Source organism: Prunus mume, linkage group LG6 (genome assembly GCF_029339155.1).
Source record: "Prunus mume cultivar Tortuosa linkage group LG6, ASM2933915v1, whole genome shotgun sequence".
Classification (NCBI taxonomy): domain Eukaryota; kingdom Viridiplantae; phylum Streptophyta; class Magnoliopsida; order Rosales; family Rosaceae; genus Prunus; species Prunus mume.
The window spans coordinates 4,794,597-4,822,273 of NC_142703.1; the positions used below are offsets into that span (position 1 = coordinate 4,794,597).

The window sequence follows — 27,677 nt, forward strand, 5'->3', positions numbered from 1 at the left end:
ATTTTTTGTGCTAGAGCATCGAGGAAAATAAAAGTGAGGATAATATTGGAGAAACAACCAATGATGCAACTGCAACGTGTTAAGCACTTTGTACTACACTGCCATTTTTAATCAATGAATCCAACAGCTTTCTAGTGCTAATTGGAATTGCACGAATCAAATCCACCTCTTCTGCAAAAAAACAAGTTGGAAAGTGCACAACCGTAGTTTAACAAAATACGAACGTCCGCATAAGAGCAAAACTCATTTATATATATATATATATATATATATATATATGTTTAATTTGCCGTTGGAAAATCGTGTTTACAAGTACTTCGGTCATTTGCATCTGTTTCACTAAAGCCTGCGTCTCTGGCTTTTAATGAAGTATTATTCAGACCAAAAAAAAGCCTGCACAGCAAACAATGAAGGGACACAAAATGAGTCCAATAACCTTGTACCTGACACACACACACACACACACATGCATGCTCTGTTACACAAATATAAGAAAGTTGTAGATTTGACTAAAATTATCATTTTTTTTCCTTTCTATAGCGTATGGAAACTTGAATAAACCAAAAATGGAAACTTGGGTGAGGACTTTCTATTATGAGCGGGAGACACGTTGTCCAGTCAAAACACATGATCACATAAGCATTTAGCAGTTCATGCCACTCATATCGGCAGGGAAGTCTCAACGAAACTGTTTCTTAGTATTTCCAAACACTAGCACACAGAAATGTTTTCATTTTCATTCTCATTCTCACGGAATGCGTGTGACAGGTATTATAACCAAGCAGCGTAGGAAAAACCATCAAGACCATTTATGATGTTTTTTTTTTTTGGGTCGGAAGCAATTTATGATGTTAAGCGTGAAGGAAAAGGTCCAAAGGTTTTTCATGAGACCTACAAGGAAAAAAGAAGAGAAAAAAGAGACCATATGAGGATGAATAAGAGGATGGTAAAACCTTTGACTTTGTCATACAGATGCTATAATAATTCCATGCCGAGGAGAATAGCAGCCCCACCATGAACACATTCAATTATGTTCGACCAATCGTCACTAACCACATAACACAACTTTTGTACCATTTTTCAAACATTACCGTACAACAGTTGCTCATACCAGTCGAAGACCACCAGTTCAAGTACTGTTTTACCCAACTCTCTTGACTTTTGCAAACCCAATCTGCGGCCGTAGGTTTCATCCATTTTTGTGCAGATTGCGGATTGAATGGTCGGGATTGGCTGGCCAAAGCAGGAACACCCCAATAGTTGTGCTTTGAAGTACACAATGTGACATTCTCCTGTCAACAAAACAAAGTTAGTCAGACAAGTTGGTATAAACATGCAGACTGATGAACACAAATGAAAGCAAAAGAAAAGGTGAAAACCACAGGAAGAGGCCAGGAGAATGTGGAATTGAGAAGTTTCCTTGAAGAAGAGAATTGTTGGGTAAGTTCCTCTTTCTCACTGCCTTTTTATTTATTTATTTATTTGTTGGGTCTTTCTGAAATTCCAGAACGTTGGAATTTTCTGCACAAAGTCTCCTCCAACAAATGGCTCTCCAAAATAGTCAGATTCTTGAAATGGCTAGTAAATATCCACCCAAATGGCATATAGTTTCCTGTAATATTTTAATTTTCCTTATGTGGGTCTTTCTTGAAATTTGTTTAGGGTTATCTTTTCTACTTGTTTGTTCCTTCTTCAATCTACCTAACCTCACAACAATCTAATAAAATTATTTAAATAAATATAAGGAGGTATTTTGGCCCTTTTCCTCTGTCTTAATCCCAAGGTCAATTCTTCAACCTTTCCTCTTCCTACAAAGCAAATTTTGAGGTTCATCTTCATTTGGGTTGTCTACTGAATTATACAGGACTTGATTGCTCATATCATCTCATCACCTTCTTCATAGAGGTCTTCATCTTGCAGCATCAGGTATATCTCTTTTTCCTTCTCCTTCTATTTTAGATTTCTTAAATTTCTCCTCTGATGAATTGAACTGTCATGAGCTATGTTTGCATATTATATTTACAGAAAGTCAATGAAATCATTGGCTTAGGCATGGATCTCTCTGTTCCTGTGATGATGTTTATGCATGTTGTAATCTCAGAAAGTTTTTTTTGTCTTAGTCCTTTCCAGTTTGGCAACTTACTCCTCTGTAATTGCCAGCTGCCATGAAACAACAATTTTGTTTTTTGGTTTTTGGGTTTCTTTGGAGTTGCCATGTTGTTCAAGGCTTTCATATTTCAGATACATGATTTTAAAGAAAACCATACAACTGGCGCTGCTGTTCCATCCCAGGGCCTTTCTGTAAGCTATATCTTCTCCATCCTGGCAAACAGAACTTAATTGTAGCTTATACTTTTTGTGAGTCTCATGCAATTTCATTCATTTTGCTTCTTTGCACAAGTTTTTACCTGAAAGTGCAAAAGAACGTACGGAATACAATTTTTGGAAAAAAGTTTAGAATACATTGTTAATTTCAATGTTCTGCGCAGAATTTCTGCTTATTGCATCATAGAAACTAACACCGGATTGATTTGATCTGTTTTGCTAATTTCCAGTCTTACTCTGAGAGTTTGACAGTAATTTACCGTCTAATGTGTGACAAATTGTGATACAGAACTCAACTGTGTGATAGAACTAGTCTTATTCAACAACTGAAGAGGTAAAACAAGACCATGTCTTTAGTTAGGCCAGCGGAGCTCTCCGCCACATCTTACAGAAACCCCAAACTCTACTCTCCAAAGGGCAGCAATGACAGTTCCACCATGTCCACTCAAACATTTTCCTCTGATAAGCATAAGACTCCGTATGTGGCTGATCCTTACTCCGCTGAGAGCTATGAGTACTTCCTTGACTCCCCAGTGGAAGAAATTGCAAATCCATCTAGCTCTGGCATTTCTGGAAATTCAACTAATCCACAAGGTGACTCATCTTACCAGCTCAGAGCTGGATCAGTTTCCTCCTTGAACACTTAAAATCCATTTAACACTTCTTTAATGTCCATGAGGCAACATGATGCTTATCAATCCAATTTTGAAACAGATTACTTTGAGAGTCAAAGCCCCGATGCAGATAGCTTTGATGAAGATAAGATGAGACTGAAGCTTCAAGAATTGGAGCGAGCACTTCTTGAGGACAATGATGATGAAAATGATGAGGAAATAAACTGCAGTAGTCAAAGCATGGAAGTGGATGGTGAATGGACAGATCCAATCCAGAATGAATTGCTCCATGACTCACCCAAGGAGTCTTCATCATCTGAGTCTAATGCGAGCAGCATCAGCAGCAACAAAGAAATATCACAAGCTTCTCCTCAGACACCCAAGCAGCTGCTTTACAACTGTGCTGGTGCACTTTCAGAGGGGAACATCAAAGGAGCATCAACAATGATAAGTGAGCTAAGGCAGAAGGTCTCGATTCAAGGAGATCCTGCTCAGAGGATTGCAGCTTACATGGTAGAAGGCCTTGCAGCTCGCGTGGCTTCCTCAGGAAAATTTATTTACAGATCTTTGAAATGCAAGGAACCCCCATCCTCTTATCGCCTTGCAGCCATGCAAGTCCTTTTTGAAGTGTGCCCTTGCTTCAAATTTGGCTTTATGGCTGCAAATGGAGCCATTATAGAAGCATGTAAAGATGAAAAAATGGTTCACATAATAGATTTCGACATAAACCAGGGGAATCAATACATAAAACTCATACAAACACTTGCTAATCGGCTAGGTAAGCCACCACACTTGAGGTTAACAGGGGTTGATGATCCTGAGTCTGTTCAACGTCCTGTTGGGGGCCTTAACATCATTGGACAAAGGCTCGAGAAGCTTGCCGAAGCACTTAAAGTTCCATTTGAGTTTCAAGCAGTGGCCTCGAGGACTTCAATCGTCAATACCTCAATGCTGGACTGCAGGCCTGGGGAAGCTCTTTTGGTAAACTTTGCTTTTCAGCTTCACCACATGCCTGATGAAAGTGTTTCAACAGTAAACCAGAGGGACCAGCTTCTTCGGATGGTCAAGAGCTTGAGGCCAAAACTCGTTACAGTTGTAGAACAAGACGTGAACACCAATACTACTCCCTTTTTCCCAAGATTTATTGAAGCCTACAATTACTACTCTGCTGTTTTTGATTCCCTTGATGCAGCTCTCCCAAGAGATAGTCCAGATAGGATGAATGTTGAAAGGCAGTGCCTGGCACGGGACATAGTGAACATTGTTGCATGCGAAGGAGAGGAAAGAATAGAGCGTTATGAGGTAGCTGGAAAGTGGAGGGCTAGGATGACCATGGCAGGATTTACTTCATGTCCTATGAGCACAAGCATAACTGATTCAATTCGGGAACTTATCAGGCCGTACTGTGACAGATACAAGGTGAAGGAGGAGGCCGGTGCACTTCATTTTGGATGGGAAAACAAAAGTTTGATTGTTGCCTCAGCATGGAGGTGATGATGTTGATGGATATGTATCATTTAGTTCCAAACTACTGTTATGCTTTCATTCAGTCTTGTACTTATAGTTTTGTGTGAGATCAAGACGTACACTGATACAGGTAATCGTATTCGGAGTTAATAAATAAGGACCTAGGGAGCTGCTGCTTATCTAACACACTGATATATGATCTCTATGCTTGTAATAGAATAGCCTTTCTATACTCTTCTCCATCTTATCATTTTATTGCCTTCTTTTTTGTTTATAAGAAAAATGATAGTATTATCTTGACATTTTGAGGCCTTTCAAATTTAATATCCAAACACTGTATGGCCTAACTTTAGTGTTTTCAGGTGTTTTCATTGCCCACGTTTCTGATGCTATCTGCATTAGCCAAATATAGAACACATATCACTTCAATTGAAATGAGTTCAGTAATTCAAATCACCTTCAGATTGCATTCAAGGGTGACTATCTGTTAATTCATTTGTCATATTTGAACCAGGCACTATTCCTGGAATTAGACAAATTTAACCTAATTCTAATTCAATTGTCATAAAGTCCATTGTGGTTTTGTTTAAACAAATTTGGTCTCTACAAATTTGGCCTCTCCAGTTTGCATCTCTCGTCACGTTACAGGTCATATGAAGAGAGATGAAAACAGAACTGTTGCATGCAAACGTGTTAGCAAACCATTACTCTTTGAGTTGACAACAGGGGGGCAACCCCTCCCCAAGAAAGAAAAACTTAGTTGCAACGGTGATAACATTGTTTTGCTATTCTTGATCAAAAATGCTATGCCATGTAAAAATATTATCACATGTCATAGCGTTATTAATTGGGATAGTACGTTTCATGAAAGTCTTTCTCCAACCAAGGATTCCTTTCTTCCTACGGGTAAATTAATAAGATTAAGATTCCTTTCCTGAAACCAAAAAAATTGGAGTTTTGCATTCCCAAAGTAAAAAGGTCTTCGTACACAAACGTGAATTAAACCAGCTAGTCAGAGCAATAAGCCCAACCCCTTACGCCCAAGTTCAAATCCCCTATATTAGATTAATTTAGAATAGTTTAGACTATTGCTTGTATAAAAAAAAGAACAAAAAAATATCTTTGCATAATACAAATGCTACCTAAGAAGAGAAAAATATCAAACGTATTTTTACTTTCATATTTTATCCGAAGTACCAGCCGCTACAATGATAATTTCTATCACATTCCTCCCAGCCACCAAGAAAAAGGTGACGATTAATTTTGAATATGATTGACCATCATCAAAATTGTAAAAAATAATATTATATATAAATTACAAGATCAGAAAATACAATTAGGACTTCCCTCTGGTAAGTATGGGAATAAACTACCTCTTCAACTTTTCCAGCACTTTCTCGTCCCCTCTTTTAAGAGAACCTGTTTTCATTCCAGATTTTCCTTCATAACTTTGCCGACTTCTGATATTCCATAGGGATTTTGGTAGTTGTCCGAGCCTCATAAAAAAATCATTCTGACAAGAAGCTGCTTGAACCTTGTAAGATACGGAACAGTCTTGCTCTTGTGGACACTGATCACAAGTAGAAAAAGCCGCCGGAATGCTCATTTTTGTCCATAAGGTCTCCTCACCTAATTCTCTCTGGAAGTCACTTCTACAACCCTTTGATATCTCTACTCAACTCTTCACACCAACAAAACACAATGCTACCTCAGCTTGGGCTTGGAGCTCTTCCAATACCTTTACAACACTCTCGCGGCACATTGTGGTTTCACTACGATCCAAAAGCAATTTCCTTAATCTTCACCCATGCACAAGAGTTAATAGGGTCAGACACGAATCAACTTCAATTAAGCAACTTGACATGTAACAATCCAAATAAATTTGTATTATTTTATAAGATGTCAACCAAATAGTTGATATCAAAGCCTTAGATTTCAATGAAACAAGATTCACCAGTCGAAGAAAATTCTATCCTTGAGCTGCATCTCTTTTGGGACATACACTAGAAGTAAGGATCCAGACCCCAAAAAAAAAAAAAAAAAGTAAGGATTGAACTCATCAAGCTACACTTTTGAATACTACCAGTACTTGCAAGAAATAATATTGTGCACAATGTTCACAAAATTCTATCACCAGAGGTGACTACACTATTCCAAGAGTTTGCTCTGTTCTAGAAGACCAAGGCAGTCTTGATCTTGACACTAAGAACTTGTGTATTGTGCAGCAAATAATCAGGCATCACAATCAAACTCAACCCCATGTCTAATTAAGTATTCCTCCCTTGAGGTTTAAGGGTATTTGAGTTTCAGAAATTTAAACACTAAACCTTCTTTCTCATGATAAACTTCAAGAGCGGACTATCATGCACACTAAAAGTTACTAGCTTGCACATCGGTTTCACATTCTTTTGTCTTCACGTACTTTGTTAAAAACTTTCTTGTTGGTTGACATAACATTTTTTGCTTATAAAAATAACCTGTTTGATCACCATGAAACTTTGGAATATTCTAACCATCACATATCTTAATTTCTTCTTCTTAAACAATATTTGTGAAATTGATGATTTTAGAAAAGCTATTATTTAAATAGCATGCATCTGGTTTATGGTCTTAACGTATTTTATGGGTCACATGGTGGTACTAAGAAATGCATGCCAAGGAAAAGGGTATCTTCACCAATGGAATTAACTTCAGTAACAAAGTCCACATGCCATCTCCAATGTTAAGCCAATAATCGCCCTTCTAGCCTACTAGTAGTTTAATCAACATTCAAAATTACTGCTTATATCAATGTTTCATATAACAAATCTGTTAAGCTGAGGCATCAATAGAATACTACGCTGATTGCCATTTAAACAACACCAAATGTATTTCCACTAAGGGATCATCAACAATCTGACTGTCGCGATAGGCAAATTTCCTCAACATGCAGAATCAATTACTCATATATTGCTCTTTAAAAATATTTTCAAGGGGCACACAAAAGACAACATCGTAATGATCAAGGTGCAATGTCGTACATACCTATAGACAGTTGCTATATCTCCATGACCGGTGCAGACAATAATCATGGCATTAGTGGGTAATGCAGCATAGAGGGTACGTATTCTAGTATCCACTCGCTTTACAATTTCCTTGAGTTCAGATGCCAAGTTGCATTTAATACCTTTTTTATTTCCCGAATTCTTATCACATGTAAGCAAGGATATCATCTCTGCAAGTTTTCCATTTAACTTCTCCGGATCCTCTGCTTGTTTCTTGAAATAACGATTCAATTCAGAAAACTGAGTCCAGACAAAATGCACTCTATCATTCCTTGCCTACAATCAACAGTAGATGAAGACAAGCATGTAAAAAGATGTAGCCAAAACAAATAATAAATACAAGAAAAGTACGGGGGCACAGCCATTACAATTTACCTCCTTTTGAGCTTTGGAAGAAGCTTCATCATCAGAGGACACGGGAACTGCATGGGATAATTCAGAAGCATATCGCTTCACAATAGAAACATCATCAATGATAGAGGAGGTCTTTCCACTCTCACTCAAAACAGTTAGGAGTCTTTTCCGTATCAGAGATGGTCTTGTGCCAAAGTCAGGTCCTAATCCAAGAAAGAGGGCATGCATATGAGAGAAAAACTAAATTACAACATTAACAGACATTGACGGATTCAAAGGTACATGATAATTATCTCAGCTACATAAATGTATGTGCTGACCATAGGGAGGTTCAATCTACGTCAAAACAAAATTCATATACATTAAGAAAAAGTAGTGCTGTTGATATGTACACACTGCATTGTGGTACAGAAAAAGGGTGTAAGAGAAAACTGTTTCGCAAGATTTAAACTCTTTGGCGGGCTACATATCTTCCTGTTCGTGAATTTACAAACTACACACACTTTTTGATTTCCACCAATGTCCTTAAATTCCACTAATGGTACAATTTAAATGCAAAAGATTGCCACTTACCATGTCTAATCTTTAGAAGTGCCAATTCCATAGCAGCTCTTGCATCTTCAATACTGTCATGGCCATCCCCTGACTGCTGTATCTCTTTAGAAAGAAATTTCCGGGCAAGATCCCGAAGTTTAGATTTGTAAGATCCACCACGGGAATACCTGTACAACACTGCTGTATCAATCACTAGATTGTGAGAGATTTTTAATGCTAACAAGTCATTCTCCAAGGAATGCCCCACTAGGATGGTCTCTTTGTAAACCAGCTTTAGAAATTCGTCCTGAGCATAGAAATGGAATTTTATAAATCAGAATGAAATGGTGTCTTAACATGATATGATAAAATTAATAAGTGAAGTAACATCTCACAAGTCATTACCATGGAAAACCAGTAAGCACAATACAATACATATACATGTACAAAATGGAGAGCAAGACCCAAAAATGAACCTGAATATCTTTAAGACTTGTAGTCACGCCATCTAACATCTCACTTGTGATTCCACTGAACCTGCATAGAAAGTCACTTGTCATTCACTAAGCAGTAAATCAAATATTAGACCTGCAATCAAATTATAGGGCTCATATTTATCCAAAAGAGCATCAACATTAAGAATCACCTATACCCAGAAATAAAATAATAATGAAAAACTGATGGTTTGATTAAAGCTTTACAGGTTTCCTATAGTATTTTTATTTTTCATATTGAACAGAAAACTATCAATGCCCAAGTTTGGTTGAGTCATACATAAAGATCATAAACGTTTAGCTCATTCTGTCTAGTTTATTTTTTTTCCAGAGAAGTGACTTCCTCTTCTTTTATCTACTCATTACTCCAGCACTGTGAGACAACAAAATGTCCGGATTCCTTACCTTTCTCAATTCCTATTGAGTTTAATTATTTCCAAGCAATATCAGCAGCTATAACTGTTTAAAGACTAGAGAAAATACATTAAAGGAATGACAAAAGCAATAAAAACATACCTGGTGTTATAATCTATGATAGTATTTGTTGGTTTAACCAATTTATCTAGCACAACCTGAGATTCATCAAAGGGAAAGTTCAAACATTGAGAAAACAAGTTATTAGCAGTGGTAACAAAGCCATAAGAACAAAAGTACATAGAAATTTTTTAACACTCTAGAATACATTAAGAGTTTCAAAGCATTCAGAATCATAAATACTAGTCAAAATTTCAAAAATCTTGGCAAGCAAGAACTTGAAATAATTTTATACGAGGAATTCCAAAAAGCCTAAACAGGACTTCGGCAATACTATTAAGACGGCTTATATCATAAATGGCCCCTGACGTCTTCGTGTTTAAAATTGATCAATGACGTCTTCATGTTTTCCACAGGTCCTTTCCGTTCATTTCCATTAAAATTCTGTTAATGCGCTGGCGTGGCACACATAGGGAAGGAAAGGAAATGACTAATTTGCCTTAACTAAGTGACCACGTGCTACTCACACAATCACTTACTGAAAAACTAACAAAAGTTGAGATTTGGACCAACTTGATGAAGGATTATTGATTTACGGATTTAAGCAGTGACATTCAGATTTTAGGGACTAAAATGACACACAGGCCAAAGTTGAAGAGACATGAGCAAGATTTCAACTGAATTTACAAGTGTTGAAACATTCCAATTTAAATGAAACCACTGAACAATTGCAAAGCCACATTAAAATCTAACTTCTAGATTAAATAAATTTATAATAAAAAAATGTATGAAATTCTTGCATCCAACCCACATTTAGACCCAGATACTTTTGCAGAATTAGGAAACAAAATATTCAGAACTTGCCTTTCCTTTGATAGTCACCAATGTTGCTCTTGTTAGCTCCAAACCCTCACTTGTGACACACTAACAAAACAAAATGGGTCAACCAGGATGACATGAGTACACCAATACTTTATGAGAAAATAATAAATAATAAATTTCCACAATCTGAACATGTCATATACAGGGAGACAAGATTAACAGCTAAAGCGCTGACAAAAAAAAAAATTAGCATGTATGATTTCAAGAAAAGTAGAAGCATGTGCATTCAATAAGCAACTTTCAGAAGGTAGTGATCTAGTTTTAGAACTTCAAGCTCAAATGTCAGTATGCGACCTCTTATCGATAACCAAGTCTTATACTTGTCATTCCTTTTCTGAACAAGACACCAAGCCACCTTGTGTCCGCCAAAACCAACATCATCCCTCCCACAATGAAACTGTCCCAAGGTGAAGGGAAAAGAAAAACCCAGAAGCACCCTGCACTACCTCCAAAAAATATACCTATCAAACATAACCACCTGATGCAGGAAGCGTAGGACCTAAATTTATTAGTTTCCTAATATATTTGTAAGTTTCCTAGGTTCTCTAGTTTTCCAAATTCTAGTAGAATTTCTACTTTTCCAGATTTCCAGATTTCTAGTTTTAAGTTTCCTATTTTATTTGGGTTAGGATTTCTGTTTAAGCAAGGGATTTTTATCCTATTATGTCTAGGTTTTAGTTTGCTATAAATAACCCCATGTAGTTCTTTAAAATTCAGATTTGGATATTGAGTAAACCTTCTCTTAAAACTATGTGATTTCTGTCCTTCTCGGTTCTCTGATTTCCGTCCTTTCTATCATCCCTTCGATCTATATTTTCGTCTCCTCGACCTCCGATATTCTCCTCTGTTCTATTGTTTACGTGCTTAATCTAATACCTACAGGCTGTACTATTTCATCACCCCAACCCCAAAGTAGTTAAGCTCAAGATCACCAACAAACAGCTCTTAAACATTTTAATCAGCAGCTACTGGCTCAGATACGAAGTCACTGGTGGATAAACCCCCCATTTAGGATTCAGCTAACAAGTACAAAATAAATTGAAAGGAAAAATGTGCCCGACAATGAACTTCCCACAGGCTAACAGTTATCTAGTACTTTATGGAAATAATTAAAATATATTCCTATCTTCACAAAATTGACAATCAAGGATTTACCATCTCGCAATCAAGTGCCAACATTTCATAATGAGATGATCCTGATGGGGCTGGAAGAGTAGAAAGAAAACCTGTATTGAAACAACATAAGAGTTTAAGGAACTACCCACAAATTAACTCAAAGAGAAAAGTTTAATTAATAACTAAAACAGCACATGTCTTGTTACCTGGCTGATTGAAGCAATATCCATTGTCTTCAAGTTGTTTTGTTGTAAGAGTGTAAAATGTAATAGGGAAAGGTAGATCTTTCATAAGGTCCAGAGAGGATGCATCATCTGTACCAGCGCAAGGAATGGCAAAATAATTTTCAGAAGGGACATACTTGTTATAAAGGAACAAAACCTTCATTAATGTCCAGTCACAAACAGCTAATAGTAAAAGTTAATTTAAGGCATGAAGTACAAAACCTCAAGCAAGGTTAAATATATCTTAGTAAAGTGCAAGAAAAATAAAAATGCATATGTCAAAGGAATAAGACCAACAATGGTTCAAGTACAGGACCTTTTAAATTTCCTTGCACAACTTCAGTAAGGAAATTACTTATTTTAAGTAAAAAGATAAAAATATCATAACTTCCATTATGCAGCTTGCATCAAATTATAAAAACCTAAACCAACTTAAGAAATGCAAAAACTGTATGGCTAAATAACCAATACAAAATATATCTCAAAGATAAGAGAAAACTGACAAGATATTTGGATTCTATTCATACTAACATCAATGCATGAATTTCAAAAGCAAAAGCTTTTCTAGACTTCCATATACAAGGACCTTTACGGTGAAATCCAATATTTTATTGTAATATTTTTTACGCGACATTCCAATCTTAGGAATCATTAGCTGCCCATATGAATCAGAAACTACTCTTTCCGGATGGCTAAGTAACACATACAAAAGAGATCTCCAAGATATCTGGACTCTATTCACAATGATGAAACAATACATGAAGTTCAAAAGGGAAATCCAAGGATTTTTATGGTGCACTCCAAAACTATAGTGTAATAATTTTGATGTTACACTTCAATGTTAGGAATCATTAGCCATCTATATGAAGCAGAAACTACTCTTTCCGGATGGCATTGCATTTTTGTTCATGCTTTGTACATGCAAATACTTGGGAATACTACAATGAGATTAAATACTTGACAGCGTGAAGAAAACAACAAAAGTTTTTTTTTCAACTTCTGGAAGCAAGAAAAGCTGGCTATGAGAAATTAGCTTCATCCATATGACATGCTGCATTTGGTTTCTTATTTTTAATCACAACCCGTAGGCTCTTTCCTAATAGTTCCAATCCAAGATTTCCTCCTAACGTGAGAAATTTTTCTCCTCTTACATAGCATTGATACACTCCCAACAAGGAACTTGTTAATTCAGAACAGTGTACATGAAACTATAATGAACAATATTACCAAAGAGAGGACTTCTAGCCAAACTGGAATGGAGTAGTTTAAAAAACGCAACTAGAGCGCTGCAATAACTAGACAGCCACCTGAGCAGTGATCTTTTCAGTGCATGCATATTACTGAAACACCAGAGACCTATGTAAATACACAGAGATTCAGGGTGCTTGTGGCTTGCTTTTCTACTCAGACAAGTTGGAATAGCATTCCCCCAAGTAAATTATCCTTGAACTCCGTACAATTACCGATTTTTTCATGCAAATTAGCAAATTAAGATTAGAGCAAGAAGTTTGGTATGATCAAGTCACATACCTTGTTGAGATGCCAGGTTAGATTTCTCTGTAGCTGTACTATTTTCTTCCCTCTTTCTTTTCACTTTGCATGTTAGGAGGGCATCAATCGTCTGCATTCCATCCGACATACAGCTAGCATAGGAAAAAAAAAAGAATAAAGCCATAAAAATTGCAAGCACAGGAAAATACACAACAATAACCTCGTAAGGCGGAGGAAAAAAAATCATACTCATCACCAACCTGAGAGCTAAAACTGGCCTTGGCTTGCCACAAAATTCTTTGAGACTCTTAAGTAGTCGGTGCTGTGATAAGTACAAAGCTGCATCCAGGCCTGGGACGTAAAGCATAACCACTTTGGGAATGAGCGGTTTGTTCTGCAAAATGCAAGGTTACAGTATAAATAACTCTAAGGATTCATGTTTCTTTCCACTGCATGTCTGTAAATTATGCACCAAAGCCAAACAGATTCAGAAATAAATAGAACAGGGAACCATTTCACAGTTCAATGAGTCTTTCACCTATTTGATGTGATGTGTTAACATTATCTATGGTCAAACTCTCTACATCTTATCAATGGATATAACCATGTTGGTAGGAATATTAACGACTCTTCCACCTATTTTTGGTAATATTGCTTATTATGGTTCATTGGTCTGTAACCATTCATACACTGGAAATATCAAAATAGACGATAAGGAATGAGAGCATCCTTTACCTTAATAATTCATTGGTCTGTGACCATTCATACACTGGAATTATCAAAATAGACGATAAGGAATGAGAGCATCCTTTACCTTAATAATTCATTGGTCTGTAACCATTCATACACTGGAATTATCAATATAGACGATAAGGAATGAGAGCATCCTTTACCTTAATAAAAACCCAAGACGGCATGAATCCTTCACCAAGCACCCATGTCACTAGTTCTTGAACCTCCTGCACCACAACACAAACTGGGCTGACTCTTTTTTCTTAATTAATAAATGGCCAAACTCAAATAAAAACTTTTCCAACCAATTCACAGAAAATGAACAATATTTCAAAAAATTGGGTGATTGAGAATACCCACTTGCAAGTTCAGAGTTGAGTTGGCTTCTGGCGTCTTAAAAACCACCTCTGCTTTACTCTGAAAAAGGGAAAAAAAAAATTATAAGTAATGCACTAGAGTTCATTCTTTATCAAAAGCCACCAGAGAGCGCAACTATAAGGCAGGCACAAAAAGCATTACTGGTATAAGCTAAAGTTTACTGCATATATGCATAACACTAACACCACAACAATCGAATGCATAGCTATAGACACCCCTCTTTTAGATACAAGAATATATGCCCACCTCTATATTTACTATTTTGTTTATAATAAAAAAAAAAATTCAATATTCAAATGCAAAATAAAGATCATCAAATATTATTAATCCCAATTCATGGCCAAACAAAGAAGAAAAATAAGATATTGAAGAGAGAGAGAGAGAGTACTTGAGGGCCATAAACATCGAAGAAAGTGGAGCGCTTGCTATCATTTTTGTTGCTGCTGGAGCTAACTTCTTCCTCAGATACTAAAGCTTCGCATTTATTGAGGGAAGAAGGCATGGTTCTGTGAAGTTTAACCAATCAAACCCGAGAACACAGAACACAGAACACAGAGAGAGAGAGAGAGAGAGAGAGAGAGTATAAAACCCCTGTATTTTTCTGGGTCAATCCGAAATTAGACCCGACAACCCAATTGTTGAGTTGGGCTGGGCTTGAAATTTACCAGCGTTGTAGTCCTATCCAGGATAAGGATATCCTTATCCATTGTTAGTATAAAGGCCTATGACAAGTTAGTTGGTCAGCCGAACCGCCCTACACTTTAAAGAAGGCTCTGGAATATACTATTAATCGATTTCACAATTCACACACAGCAGCACGACGAGCGAGAGAGAGAGAGAGAGAGAGAGAGAGAGAGAGATATGTCTAGATCACTGGTGCAGCCCGTAGGGCAGAAGAGGCTAACGAACGTGGCGGTGGTGCGTCTGAAAAAGCGCGGCACTCGCTTCGAAATTGCTTGTTACAAGAACAAGGTCCTCTCATGGCGGTCTGGCGTGTAAGCTCTCTTTCTCAACCTCTAAAATTTGTTTAATTTAAATGCCAATGTATTGCTAAAGAAGGATTTGCAAGAAGTGCTTTGCTCCCTCAGCATATTTTCCTAGAAGAATTAGAATAATATGCATACACCATTTTTATTGAGAAATATTTATAAACTAGTTTTCTGGTGTTTATCATACAGTCTGTAACATATTCTATATAAGTAAATTTATTCATGTGTGTTGATTTATATACATAAGTCTAACTGGAGAATCAAAATGTTGGGCAGACTTCTGTTGTCAATTGATATTTGTGGATATAAAGGAAACTTGTGTAATGTGTTCTCGTTAGTTATTTAATATTTTTTTTTTTTAAGAACATTTTGAATTTAATTTAGTATCAATGGAGGCATTAATATGTTCTAATATAAATAATTTAAGGAAGTGGTTATGTTATATGTTTGGGACAGAGAGAAAGATTTGGATGAAGTGCTACAATCACATACCGTTTACACGAATGTCTCGAAAGGTATTCTTGCCAAGACAAAAGATTTGAACGCTGCATTTGATTCAGATGATCAGACCAAGATTTGTTTGCAGGTCAGTGAAATAAATTTGTTTATGTTATTTATCTGGTCAATTAGCTTTGTAAATGTATGGCTGACCTGTAAGCTTTGTTGTTGTAGATTTTGGACAAAGGAGAGCTTCAAGTGGCTGGGAAGGAGAGGGAATCTCAGTTGTCCAGTCAGTTTCGAGACATTGCCACCATTGTTATGCAGAAAACCTATAATCCCGAAACTCGGCGCCCTTACACTATTAGCTTGATTGAGAGTCTAATGCATGAAATTCACTTTGCTGTGGATCCACATCGAGGTTCGAAGAAGCAGGTGTCTGAATTTTTCTTTCATTGCATCTTACATAAGAATATATAGTTGTATGGAGTTTAATAAATGCCTGATAGATGTGAATTCAGCCACTTTTATTGATAATTACTGTATTACCTTAAATACCACAAGTACCAGGGAAAAGAAAAGGATTGGTGCATTCTAAATGAGTCTGTCGGTATGAAAATTATGTTGCAGGGTATTATTGTCTGTGAAATATAAGCATTCATTTATTTTTATATGTATGTGTGTATGTTTGCACGTGCGTGGTGTTGCTGTTCTGTGAAATATGTGTATAATATGTAGACTTGCGTATGTGTGCACATGCGTGCTTGCACGTGGTGTTTCTGTCTGTGGAATATCTGTACAAATGGACATATATCTCTCTATTTGTGTGAGGTGCAACGTTTCTGATTTAGGTAATATGGCACATGGTGTTACCATCTGTTGAATATCTATTATACCATTTCTTATGCAGGCTCTGGAAGTTATTCATGAGCTTCAGAAGCACTTCCCGATAAAACGGTCTCCAATGAGATTGCGACTCATAGTACCTGAACAAGAATTTTCATCCCTTTCAGAGAAGCTGACTGCCTGGAATGCTACAATAGTTTCGAAAGATCAAACTGGAAGTCAGATATCTATTGTAAGTCTAGATATTTTTATTTGTCTTTTGCAAATTAATTTCTTAAAGTGCAATAGAGACTGGTGTACTTTAAGCATGCTACTTACCGAGTCACGCATATACAATTGCTTATGCAATACTCTTCCATTGTGGGAGTAATCGTGAACTCTTATCGTCTGTTCATCTTGTATTTTATATTGTGCAGATTTGTGAATTGGATCCTGGTTTTTATCGTGACTGCGAGGGATTGATGATGAAGTTGCATGGGAGATATGAAGTTCTTGCACTCTCTGTGCATGCTGAGGGTGACACTGTTATTGATCAATACGATGATCATGAGGATGAACCATCGCGCTCGCTGAATGAGTCCTCTGATTTTGACATATCAAAGAAAAAAGAATCTACTGATTCTGACTTATTGAAAAAGGAGTCGGCTGATCCTGTGCTAAAACTGAGCAATGAAATGCAAAAACAGAGCATCTCTACGGGGAAAGGAACTGTTGCATCGGAGGGAAAGCAGAACAAATGCAACACTTGCAGTGCTTTTGTGGGTGATTCCAAGCAGTACAGGGATCATTTCAAGAGTGAGTGGCACAAGCATAACTTGAAGCGCAAAACCAGACAACTTCCTCCCCTAACTGAAGATGAGTGTGCGGCTGACATGGAAATGGATGACCATAAGGCGGATTTGAAGGATTATTCCTTTTAATGGACGTCAATGTTAAAATTTGAAAGCCTGAAATGGTTGGTCACTGATTTACAATATCTGACATACACGTCTGGGTTAATTTTGATTAGAGATGATGAATGAATCTGTTTTTACAAGAGATTTGTGTAGAATTATTTACGCTGAAACTTACAATAGAAATTCCTTATGGACTGAAATTCCTATGCATCTTTGTATTACAAATTTTTCTCACGTACGTTTGTTTCTGTGGCCCACGAACCCGTTTTAATATAAAACCGTACAAACCCGTTTCAGTTATCTGTCAATTTCTTTGCTGTTGTCAATCTGAGCACATGTTTATGTATCTGTAATGGGTATGGGAGGAAAGGGAATGATTTTCATTCATGACTTCCCTTGCGTTTACTTGCAATCATGAATTAAAAAAGAAGTGGGTCCCACATCAAAATCCGTAATCACATTCCCTCAAAATTAAGTATCAGATCAACTAGAGAGAGTAGTCGATACGATTCTCATTCCTGTTTTCTCTTAATAACTTCCAAAAATACTCTTACCATTTTACCATAATTCTAAAATAAATTTGGATTCTGATTCATGCAAATTAGTAAACAATAACAATGGGATTCAATCTCATTCCTTTGCTAATTTCATATGTTTAGTAAACAACTTAATGGAAATGATTATTCCCATACCGATTCAGTAGTTCTCCGATTCCTGAATTCTCTGATTCCTTACTTTCTCCATTACTGATACGTAAACATGCTAGTGTGTAGTCGACTCTCACAACCAGAAAGTAAGGAATGGAATGTGGAAGTTGAGAAATTAGCTAAGACAAGCAATGAGCCATTCCTTTGTTGTAGAAAGCACAGATTGGTGAGTGGGATGTGAAAGTATGGTTTTATTTGGTTTGGGTAAATATTTATTGCACGTCAGATTGGTTCGTTGGTTGGACGGCCCAGCTTTGGTTGAATCCTTGAACTCTTGGTCAATTTTCCTTGCCTGAGAGGCTTGCGGTTTTTTGTCTTCCACCAAAGAAAATTAATCAAAATATCAGTTATTCATCTGAGCTTTATGCTTTACCCTTTAATCTTTTTTATGTAGAAAATAGTGTGTTATCTCTTTTATCATGTGCCAAAGATGAATTGGCTCGTCTGTAGCCTGTAGGTGGGATAGGTAAAGCGGTGGGGAAGGAGAAAGGAGAGAGCTTTGCCATGAAATGGAACTCAAATGGGTTTCTCGGGCCTTATACGGGCATGAATATAATAAGTAATTAAGAGTATTTACCTATGCATTCTAGATCCTAAGAAAAAAAAATGGTATTTTATAGTTGAGCAGTTACGTCCTCAGATTTTATGTAGTAAAAGGATTTTCTAGCAAACAGATGTAAGATAGTTGAAAAGGCTTGAATGGGAAGAAACATTTACGCCTTGACATGGGGGGAATAGTTTGGATTAATCCAAAAGATTGAGGTGCAATCTAGGCCCAAGCAGACTTTACAAGTTTGGGTGGCAACCGGTAAGGGTTTGCCATATGTGATAAATTTTGGAAAAGGACACCTTCATCCCTTTATATGATCGCATATGTGGTAAAATTTGAGAGATCCTCGACTGAAGCTCTGAGTAAGTAGTATATATATGATATTTCCTTACCAAACACAGATATATTTGATTATTCAATCTAATATAATGTACAAGAACATTCCATTTTAGTAACAATTCTCCTTCAACCCTCAACTCATAATTGCGCCGCAAGTAATTCAATACATATTATGATAGAAGCTTTTTTTAGTGCGAGCACAAACACATATAGCTTGGTTAAACTAGTCATCTTATGGAATGTCCGCATTTATAAATAAATCTGCAATTTATAGCCATTTTTCAAAATCACTCCACGGATGCAAAACAATAAATTCTAACATGTCAAACAAATGCAGTGCAGTCATCCGAACATAAATTATAAGAATTAACACCAACAGTAAAACAAATACATATGATATCAAAACAAGAGTCACTAGTTTAAACCATAATATCAACAACATAATACAACAATGTTCATAATATAAGTGCATCCCAGTTATTTTTCAGCAAATTCATAATTAAGCCATTGAAGCTTAATGTCAGGATCTTTCATGTAAGTGAACATCTCTCTCTTGTCTTCAGATAAAAATAACCGAGTTGCAAACAACCACAATTTGCTCCCTGGTTCTGCTCCAGGTAAAGATTGAACTGCTTGCATCACTTCAGGAATGCTACTGCCATGTACACCTTCCTCCAATTTAAAAGTTACAGAACTACTACTGTCAACTGACTCAAGAAGGTGATCAATCTTTTCTGACAATTTCACAGTGCCTCCAACCTTCTGCCCACCTATAGCAACTCTTTTGCCTTTCTTTTCTTTCCTAACTTGAGTGTCAGGTTCTTGAACTGTTCTCCTTTTCCCCCTCCCTGATGACCTTTTTTTAGCTTGAGTGGTCAGAATTGGGATGAACTGTTCAGAATCACCCCTACCTTTGAGTTTAATGGCATCATCTTTTGATGCTTCCTCACTTTCAGATGAAACACCAAACAAGGGTGCCTTAGCATGTTCCCTGGTGGTTCTGGTCTTCAAGAACATCCTATCTAGCTTCTCCTCCATCTCAGGTTTAATGCCTTTGTTTCGAAATTTTGCATAATTAGAATCTACCTACATTTTAGAGAGAGATACAACTATTAGAAAAGATTCATGATGATATAATTAAAGACAACTGTAAAAACTAAAAAGAAGTTTACACACCTGAACTCTACCATGCCACCATTCATCAGACACATCAATGGTATTCTTCGTCGGGTTCCATCCTAAACCAGTTTCCTTTCCAATTAGTTCTTTCCACATTTTCCATTCAGCTTTAAGTGAATCCCACTTATTTTTCAGTTGTGGTTTATCATAGTCTTTTCCTGTCTCCTTACTTAAGTGTGCAACCAAATTTTTCCATCCAACTTTGCTAAAGTGAGTGTCAGGAGGATGTCCTGCCTCCACCTCCTTAATACACAGGTCACAGAATATAGCTACACTTAGATCATTCCATATGGTCGCAGCTAGTGATCTACTTCCAACCTTTTCAACACAATTCATCTTATTGTTCTTCCTTCCCATCTGTGTGTATATGCATATACATGTATATAACTGTAAGTCAAATGTATTGATTAAACAAAATATTATATGTATACAATTATATGTATATAGTCAAACAGAGATATGAGACAAACAGCCACCATTTATGTTTTTCTTCACATTACAACTGTAAAGCTCCTTTTCACGTTTGATGGCCCCTGGTTTGTTTCTTACGAGTACATTAATGATGTCAACTGGACAAGCCTACACAAAGTGTCTTTCATCCAATAAGAATTGGGAGTTTCACTAAAACACCCAAAATGGAGGTTGAAATTATAAAAAAACCCAACACCCAAAACACTTTATAAACACACCCAAAACTCATCATTACACACACTCAAAACTCATTTATAAACACACCCAAAAAGTTGACTTTGGAGTTGATTTTGGGTGTGTTTCTATGTTTAAATAGTACTTGGGTTTTTTTATAAATACATGTCTAGGATTGGGTTTATTTATAAATTTGTATATTATTAGTTTTGCTTTTGAAATTTTGATCATTAGTCTAGTTAGTTCATATCTGGTGCATGAGATGGGTGATGACGCAGAAAAAGTACTTCTTCATGCTTGTTTCCAGAGTTTCAATGGAGTTGAATTCAATAATATAGCAAAAACATGGTTGGTATGTCATCCATGCAGATAAAATATGGTGAGGTAACATCATACAGTTTTAGCACACGATCACTAGGTGGAGAATATTACCATGAGGCCTTCAAAGCTCTTGAAGATGTCACCTTCAGTCTCATCAGCCGGTCTTTAGCATTCTGGCAAGAACTATTTCTATAGTAATGAACTTTTGAGGTTGCCTGCTGGGGAAAAAAAGCACTAATTTGTAACAAAAACTGCTTAACCAAACTATTAATAAAAAATTTATGTTAAGATGAGAAGAAAAGTGTTACAACCTCTTAAAATGCTTGGGGAAGGTGATGAAGGTGTAAAAAGGACAAGTTAGATTTATGAGTTCACGGAAACAGATCTGTAGAGAAAAAGAAAAGTAAATGTATAGCATTTGGCAAGTTTTTTAAGTCACTGATAAAACATACAAAGAAGTTTATCCGTCACACATATCTTCATCACTCAGATAAATGCAAGATGAAAAAAAATTAATAGTGAAAACTTTTCAAATATGAAACTCAACAAGTTATGGTCAAAACTCATATCAACGTAATTAAGTGTGTGCACAATGAGTACCACACAGATTGTTTTTTTATTAATTTATGAGAAACAAGAATAGTTTTATTAAACAATAAGGATAGTGGACAAACGCAGTGGGCAAGTAGTCCATCAAAGATATACATCCAAAACAACAAAAACCATCAGACTTCCCACAAAAAAAACCTTATCTGATAATAGACTATTACATAACTGCTGCTTTCCAATCTACAATTGTAAAAGAAAGTAAAACCCAAAATTCGGATGAAACTGAAGCCCAAAGTGAAGCTCAAAATCTAACTCTATCCCATAGCAGCTCCACCTCCACCCTACTATAATTGTCAAAATCCTCTTCTGCTACACCACCCAAATTATCCACCTTAAGCCTTTCACACAAGTGAGAAATAGCATCTAGCTGGAATTAGCCAACTCAAATTCAATTCTCTGAATCACACAGCTTGCATCTTCACATGGATTAGTAGACAGATGGTCCAAAGTTGCTGAATACCCCATGAACTATGAACACGAGGGGTTATATCAAATTACCGTTGGAACTTTCGCGCCATTGTAATGTCCCTCCAGAACTAGTAGATAATGTTGAATAGCCACCTCTGTTATCCCATGCCGCCAACAACAGACAAGGCATGCTTATGATTATCACATGAGGGTAATGGCTTGTGTTTCCCTAATAACAGCAACCTAGCATATCCCAACTTCCTTGAAAGCAAAGACAATGGAATACTATGAAATCCATCCACAAAGAAATGGCAGAGAGCAAATTGCTATGCAGATGAAACATACAGCTAAATATGATGGATGACAAGAGAAGTGGGAGATAAGCACAAATACACAAAAGGGCATGAAAATCTCAATCAGTTATATCAAAACAAAGTTTAGCCTCATCCCAAGGACCATTGATTTCGAATTTGTATTCTTGCATCCTTATAAGCCAATATGGACAAACCACAGATACAAAAATCAACAATCCTAACAACATCACAAAAAGTAACAAATGCAGGGTATAAACAAAAGCCAAGGTTGCGATCATAAGACCAAAAGAAAACCAAAGGTGCAAACGGAAGGAATACTTCTTAATACAGTAAGTAACCAACGGAGCGAAAAGGAAAACTTGCAAGGAGAAAAGCATGATAGCAAAAACAAGAAGCCTTGAACGAAGGCATGAAGCAATGAAAACTGAGGCCACAACAGAAGCATTTAAAGAGATGCAACTTGTCAAGGTCGGATTGTGTAGAGCCCCGGGAGCTCTTACAGTGGATCCATAATAGTCATGGAGGAAAAGATGGAGCACAAGGAGTGACACAGTTACTGCCCAAATGGAGTTCGAGCTAATGGATGTTGTAAGTGTTTGATAGATGGGAGCTAAAACATACAAGCCACTGATGAAAAAGGAAATATTGAGTAAGTAACGAAAGAAAAGATTGAAGGAAAGCATTTCTTTAGTTAAAAGGAGAACCAGAAAACCCAATCCAAGAAGAGTGACATCAAGAAGCAAGAGTGAATTTTCATTAAGAATTGATCTGAGGGTGTAGGTCCAAACCAAACCAACAAGTGCTACAATACACAGATATTGGGAGATGGAAACAGAATCCAGCATCACTTTCAGAATGTCCCTTTTGACAACATTAGCATTCATAACCATATCTTCAAGAAAAGAGTCATCTGTATGGTTGTCATCAAACCCAGGTTGCATCCCTCCATATGCCACTTTTCTCCATCTGGGTCGAGTGGGAGATAGGATATCATTCAAGAACGTATCCATCAAAATCCTATTGTTGAGCAAAAATGAAATCTTTACTCAGTTATATAAATCCCACCCTCATGTGGGTCTTCAATGATACTGCTATTTATTATCACAAGTATGCGGAACAACGGCAATGAAGAACAAAATATGACAAGCCAGACACCAACAAGAGAAGAATAAGAGAAGACAACACAATCTGCAGACTTGAATTTTATTGTGTGAAAAGAAGTAACACCAAGGATTTCCATATAAAAAAGAAAATGGGGGTGTGGGTGTGAATAAGGAAAGGAAATACCTTAAAGAGAAAAAGACGGTCTTTTCGTTAAGGATCCCATCTCCACCGGAAAAATCTGAGAATTCACTCTCTAGGTTACCGCTGAGTTGGGTGTTTTGAGTTACGGAACAGAAACTAATGCACTGTATATTCGGCCTCTTTTCTTTCCTATATTATAGCACGTTAAACACACACAAATTTCGAATCTACTCTCAAATTTAGCATAAAAACTTGTATGAAATGGAATAGAATTGTTTTAATATTCCCAACCAATCACAAATTGTTATGTGGAAAAATTATCACGTATGACATAACATGATTGGTTGGAGATAGTAAAATAGTATTATCCTCGTTTCATGTATCTCCTAATTTAGGGGGCCATAAATACTATAATTATAAACATTATTATAGGGAGTTATTAGAAGTCATTTATCTCTACTTATATTTTTCCAGTTCTTTCCTAAAATTTGTCTTAGAGAGCCCATTATAGATGTTATTATAGGGAGTTATTAGAAGTCATTTATCTCTACTTGTATTTTTCCAGTTCTTTCCTAAAATTTGTCTTAGATAGCCCATTATAGATGCTCTTGTTGCTATGGTATTTATAAATTTGTAATTTATAAATTCATTGGTTTACCATTAGAATGAAAAGAAATACGGGACTTTATTTATCAAAAGAGGAAAAAGTACAAACAAATAAAAGAGATAGCTTTGCTTTTTATCTTCATAAAAAGGAAAAAAAATAGATCGTTTTTAGTACAATGCCTTTTACTAAGCATATTTACTTAAGAATTTGGGGAATTCATGAATGATGGAATTTAAATTGGAGAAGTCATGAATGAATGGTGGAACTTAGATACTAGAATTAAGGAATTGGAATTGGGTCAATTACTTCCTATAGTTTATCACATTCCTAATTTTGAGTGCATTTGATTATGAATTTTAATGTTGAGCCTACATAATTTTTTTTAATTCATTATGTGTTAGAAAATGCATGGAGAGCCAAGAATTGGAATCATTCCACTATCTATGTGTGAGTAAACAGGAGAGAAGCACGAATTAAAATGATTCCAATACACATTAGAGCAACTCCACCCATATTGAGCCATGGCAAGGGGGGAGCTAAACTATTCACGTGAATAGTGGTTGCCAAAATGTGTTTCCACCCATTGCCCTAAAGGGCAATTACTATTCATTTTTTGTTTTATTCACAATTTTATTTACCTTAATAATTAATGATAATATTTTGGATAAGATTTACGGGTTCCTATGTCAAGACTATTCATAATCGATAAAATATAAGATTTTTGGTTCAAATTTGGATGAATTTCAAAATTCAAATTTGATAAATTTTGAAATTTGAATGAATTTCAAAATTCAAATTTGGATGAATTTCAAAATCAAATTTGATAGAAACAGAAACATTCGGAAAGAATTCATACTCCATTCATTCTCAATGGAAGAATATAGGAGATGCTTGGAGAGGCATTCAGAGGCAAGTTGATGAACAAGTTCTCATAGAATGGAAGAGGAAGAGAACCAAGGTCGGGTGGTTCACAAGTGAATCTTTTGGAAGATTATTTTATCCCAACTGCTTTGTACAATGATGTTGATTTTCGGATTTAGAATGCAACCCCACTTGTTCAATAAAATCATGCATGATATTTGCAATTATGATGCATATTTTGTTCAAAAGTGTGATGCTATGGTTGGTTACGTTGGAGGCTTTGGTAAGATTTTGTGATGCCTACACTAGGGACTACTCGTAGACCTAATCCCAACGGCTTCTACAAAAGATTTCTGATTGGTAGCAATGCATTGGCAATGGAAGAATTGCCCAAAAGGTGATTACGAAATAGGAAAGGCACAAAAGTATCATCCGAAGCCGCTGACACACGGTTTGGCATGCTTTCTTTGGAGTTGCCAGCCCAAAATGACCTCAACGGGGTCAATCGGTCTTCAACGATGTTTTGAGCCAGGCCCCAATATTACCTATCTGTCAAATCCATTTCTTTTACAGGAAAGATGTGAAAGGTGTTTTGGCATCCTTCAAGCTCGATGGTTGATTATTCGATGCGGCTCGTTTGTTTGATCTCCTCCGTTATGATGACTTGCATCATCCTCCATAATATGATTGTGGAGGATGAGTACGATTATGATGCTGGAGAGGTCTATGAACCGGATCAATAAACACGACTGCATGCATCATCAAAATATGTTGAGTAATTGTAGAAGTAGAATAAAATGTATGAGAATTGGTGTTGAAAGTGAAGGGTATTTATAGGTATTTATAGGAAAAAAAAAAAATCAGAATTTTTTAGGATTTTTTTAAAAAAAATTTCGATTTTTTTTCATAAATTTATTGTCCAAAATCGCTGATTGGATTAAAATTTGGAATCAAAGCTACTGGGATCTCAACGCCTGCAGATTCATTAGATAGAGACAGAAACTTCGGAAAGAAAATTCCCATAGAGATGGGTCCTGTCGCCTTTTTTTGGATGCACACAAACATGTTACATAACAAGGGTTGGTTTTCAGGCCTAAATCTCTCCATCCCATGATTCTTCAAAGGATTTGTATGGTGATGATGATCCATCGGCCGAAGCCAGTTCTTCTCTCATCATCATTTTGTGCTGTGGGATTTGATTGATCTTGTCAAAGTCATCTTCTGTTAGCTCCCAGTCAAACACCTGCAGATTCTGCTTTAACCTCTCCTTGTTGTAGCTCTTAACAGCAAGAGTTGCCCCTAGCTGGTACGCCCATCTAATGCAAACCTGCCAAAGTATGAGTACCAACAGACAGAGTCACAAATTCTTTGTTTGAAACTTTGAATAGATACCATGCACAAAATGTATATACTTGAAAATAATTAATGGGTTCTATATACTCCTAATTTTGATTGAAAAATAATGACACTGTGTGTTTTGCTATAAAACAATTAATGAGCCATGCACCACCTCTGGTATTTGGGCTGAAGAAGCAGGCAGCATGTGCCATCTTTAGTTTCTTCTCTTTGGAAATTAGCTCAAGTTTTTATTTATCACGTATTGAAGTCTGGTTTTTAAAGTTTTTCATCAAGTGAAGGTGGTTTTAAACTGCTAGATTTGAGTCAATTCTTGGCTTATTATTATTAGACAAGAGAATGGTCAATTGAACTCTCCTCCTACGAGGCTGTGCATTGACTCATGGTTTTGAAATACATCAACCAGATCATTGATTCATGGCCATTATCAATTGTGCAACTCAAGCTTCCTTCAGCAATCTTCTTTTTCCTTCTTGCTTGTAGAGTTCTTAAAAAAAAACTCTGCGTACTTATAGCTCCGGTACAATGGAGGGTGTTCCTCGTCAATCAAATCCTCAATTGGACCAATCACTGTGTCCTTAACATTGCTAATGACAACCTTGGCTCAACTTTGTTGGTCACTGCCCTGTGGGTGCACGCTCTTATACCTTCCATTACTCAAAACCTACATACAAGATACACAAATTCAAATCAAATTTCAATGAAAGTCATTTTTGGTCCCTATAGTTTACTCCTCTATGTGAGGTGTACGTGGTGGTGACGTCTATAAAACTACAAGAGCACAATTGACCAAATTGAAACAATACGGACGAAAGTGGAAATGAGAGTCACCTAGGAGTAATGTTGATCAATCTCTTTCAGACTATACAAGTAGAAGATGATAGACAAGTAAATTGATAGTTCGAGAGAGAGGCAGAAATACAAAGTGTTGGAGAAAGAGGAAACATATATGCAGAGAAAGGGGGAGAGAACTGGAAAGTACTAGAGAAACCTGTGGGCTCCACCGGGCGGCTGCTCAGCTGCTGGTTTTCTTTTGATACGACGAAGGAAGGGGTTTAACGGTTTTTTTTTTTTGGACGAACTAGAGACGACATGACTTGTTGGATCTCGAACAACCCAGACTGTAGAACCTTCTAATTTAGAACTATGTTTTTTAAATTACATTTCGAAGGCAATGACAGGAGAAGTACTCATTAACTTCACCCAAATGAAAAGGGAACAAGGATTCATAAACAGAA

General features: G+C 36.5%; 5 protein-coding genes across 12 annotated transcripts; 2 read left to right on the forward strand and 3 right to left on the reverse strand.

The window, feature by feature from the left end:
• The first annotated feature begins 1,299 nt into the window (after nt 1-1,299).
• SCL1 (SCARECROW-like 1) lies at nt 1,300-4,638 on the forward strand. Of its 2 annotated transcripts, XM_008239486.3 has the most exons (4): nt 1,300-1,440; nt 1,865-1,926; nt 2,615-2,919; nt 3,040-4,638. In XM_008239486.3, exons 3-4 carry the CDS (start codon nt 2,673-2,675, stop codon nt 4,431-4,433), a joined length of 1,641 nt encoding a protein of 546 aa, XP_008237708.2. In that variant the 5' UTR covers nt 1,300-1,440; nt 1,865-1,926; nt 2,615-2,672; the 3' UTR covers nt 4,434-4,638. The 2 variants fall into 2 exon arrangements, 1 of the variants encoding a protein (XP_008237708.2); XR_016127804.1 differs by lacking the exons at nt 2,615-2,919; nt 3,040-4,638 and adding an exon at nt 2,121-2,256.
• A 925-nt stretch (nt 4,639-5,563) lies between these two features.
• Nucleotides 5,564-14,696, reverse strand: LOC103336445 (Polynucleotidyl transferase, ribonuclease H-like superfamily protein). The gene is made up of 14 exons (XM_008239484.2): nt 14,518-14,696; nt 14,112-14,168; nt 13,913-13,978; nt 13,280-13,413; nt 13,059-13,171; nt 11,511-11,618; nt 11,344-11,414; nt 10,171-10,230; nt 9,349-9,404; nt 8,815-8,875; nt 8,378-8,645; nt 7,826-8,007; nt 7,431-7,726; nt 5,564-6,205 (listed from the first exon to the last, which is right to left on the reverse strand). The coding sequence occupies exons 1-14, from the start codon at nt 14,629-14,631 to the stop codon at nt 6,082-6,084; spliced, it is 1,710 nt and encodes a 569-aa protein (XP_008237706.2). The 5' UTR covers nt 14,632-14,696; the 3' UTR covers nt 5,564-6,081.
• Nucleotides 14,697-14,919: 223 nt separating this feature from the next.
• On the forward strand, nt 14,920-17,532 carry LOC103336444 (sequence-specific DNA binding transcription factor). The gene is made up of 5 exons (XM_008239482.2): nt 14,920-15,124; nt 15,575-15,704; nt 15,791-15,991; nt 16,467-16,634; nt 16,819-17,532. Exons 1-5 carry the CDS (start codon nt 14,991-14,993, stop codon nt 17,320-17,322), a joined length of 1,137 nt encoding a protein of 378 aa, XP_008237704.2. The 5' UTR covers nt 14,920-14,990; the 3' UTR covers nt 17,323-17,532.
• Nucleotides 17,533-19,231: 1,699 nt separating this feature from the next.
• LOC103336443 (L10-interacting MYB domain-containing protein-like) lies at nt 19,232-23,799 on the reverse strand. 7 transcript variants are annotated; one of them, XM_089054700.1, is made up of 6 exons: nt 23,658-23,783; nt 22,147-22,403; nt 21,351-21,424; nt 21,151-21,254; nt 20,071-20,430; nt 19,232-19,980 (listed from the first exon to the last, which is right to left on the reverse strand). In XM_089054700.1, exons 4-6 carry the CDS (start codon nt 21,151-21,153, stop codon nt 19,372-19,374), a joined length of 972 nt encoding a protein of 323 aa, XP_088910826.1. In that variant the 5' UTR covers nt 21,154-21,254; nt 21,351-21,424; nt 22,147-22,403; nt 23,658-23,783; the 3' UTR covers nt 19,232-19,371. The 7 variants fall into 7 exon arrangements, with proteins under 7 accessions (XP_088910826.1, XP_088910827.1, XP_088910824.1 ...); XM_089054701.1 differs by having other exon boundaries at nt 21,151-21,257; XM_089054698.1 differs by lacking the exon at nt 22,147-22,403 and having other exon boundaries at nt 23,658-23,799.
• LOC103336442 (phosphatidylinositol N-acetylglucosaminyltransferase subunit C-like) lies at nt 22,410-23,786 on the reverse strand. Its single transcript, XM_089054703.1, has 2 exons — nt 23,658-23,786; nt 22,410-23,387 (listed from the first exon to the last, which is right to left on the reverse strand). Exon 2 carries the CDS (start codon nt 23,378-23,380, stop codon nt 22,469-22,471), a length of 912 nt encoding a protein of 303 aa, XP_088910829.1. The 5' UTR covers nt 23,381-23,387; nt 23,658-23,786; the 3' UTR covers nt 22,410-22,468.
• Nucleotides 23,800-27,677: the final 3,878 nt, after the last annotated feature.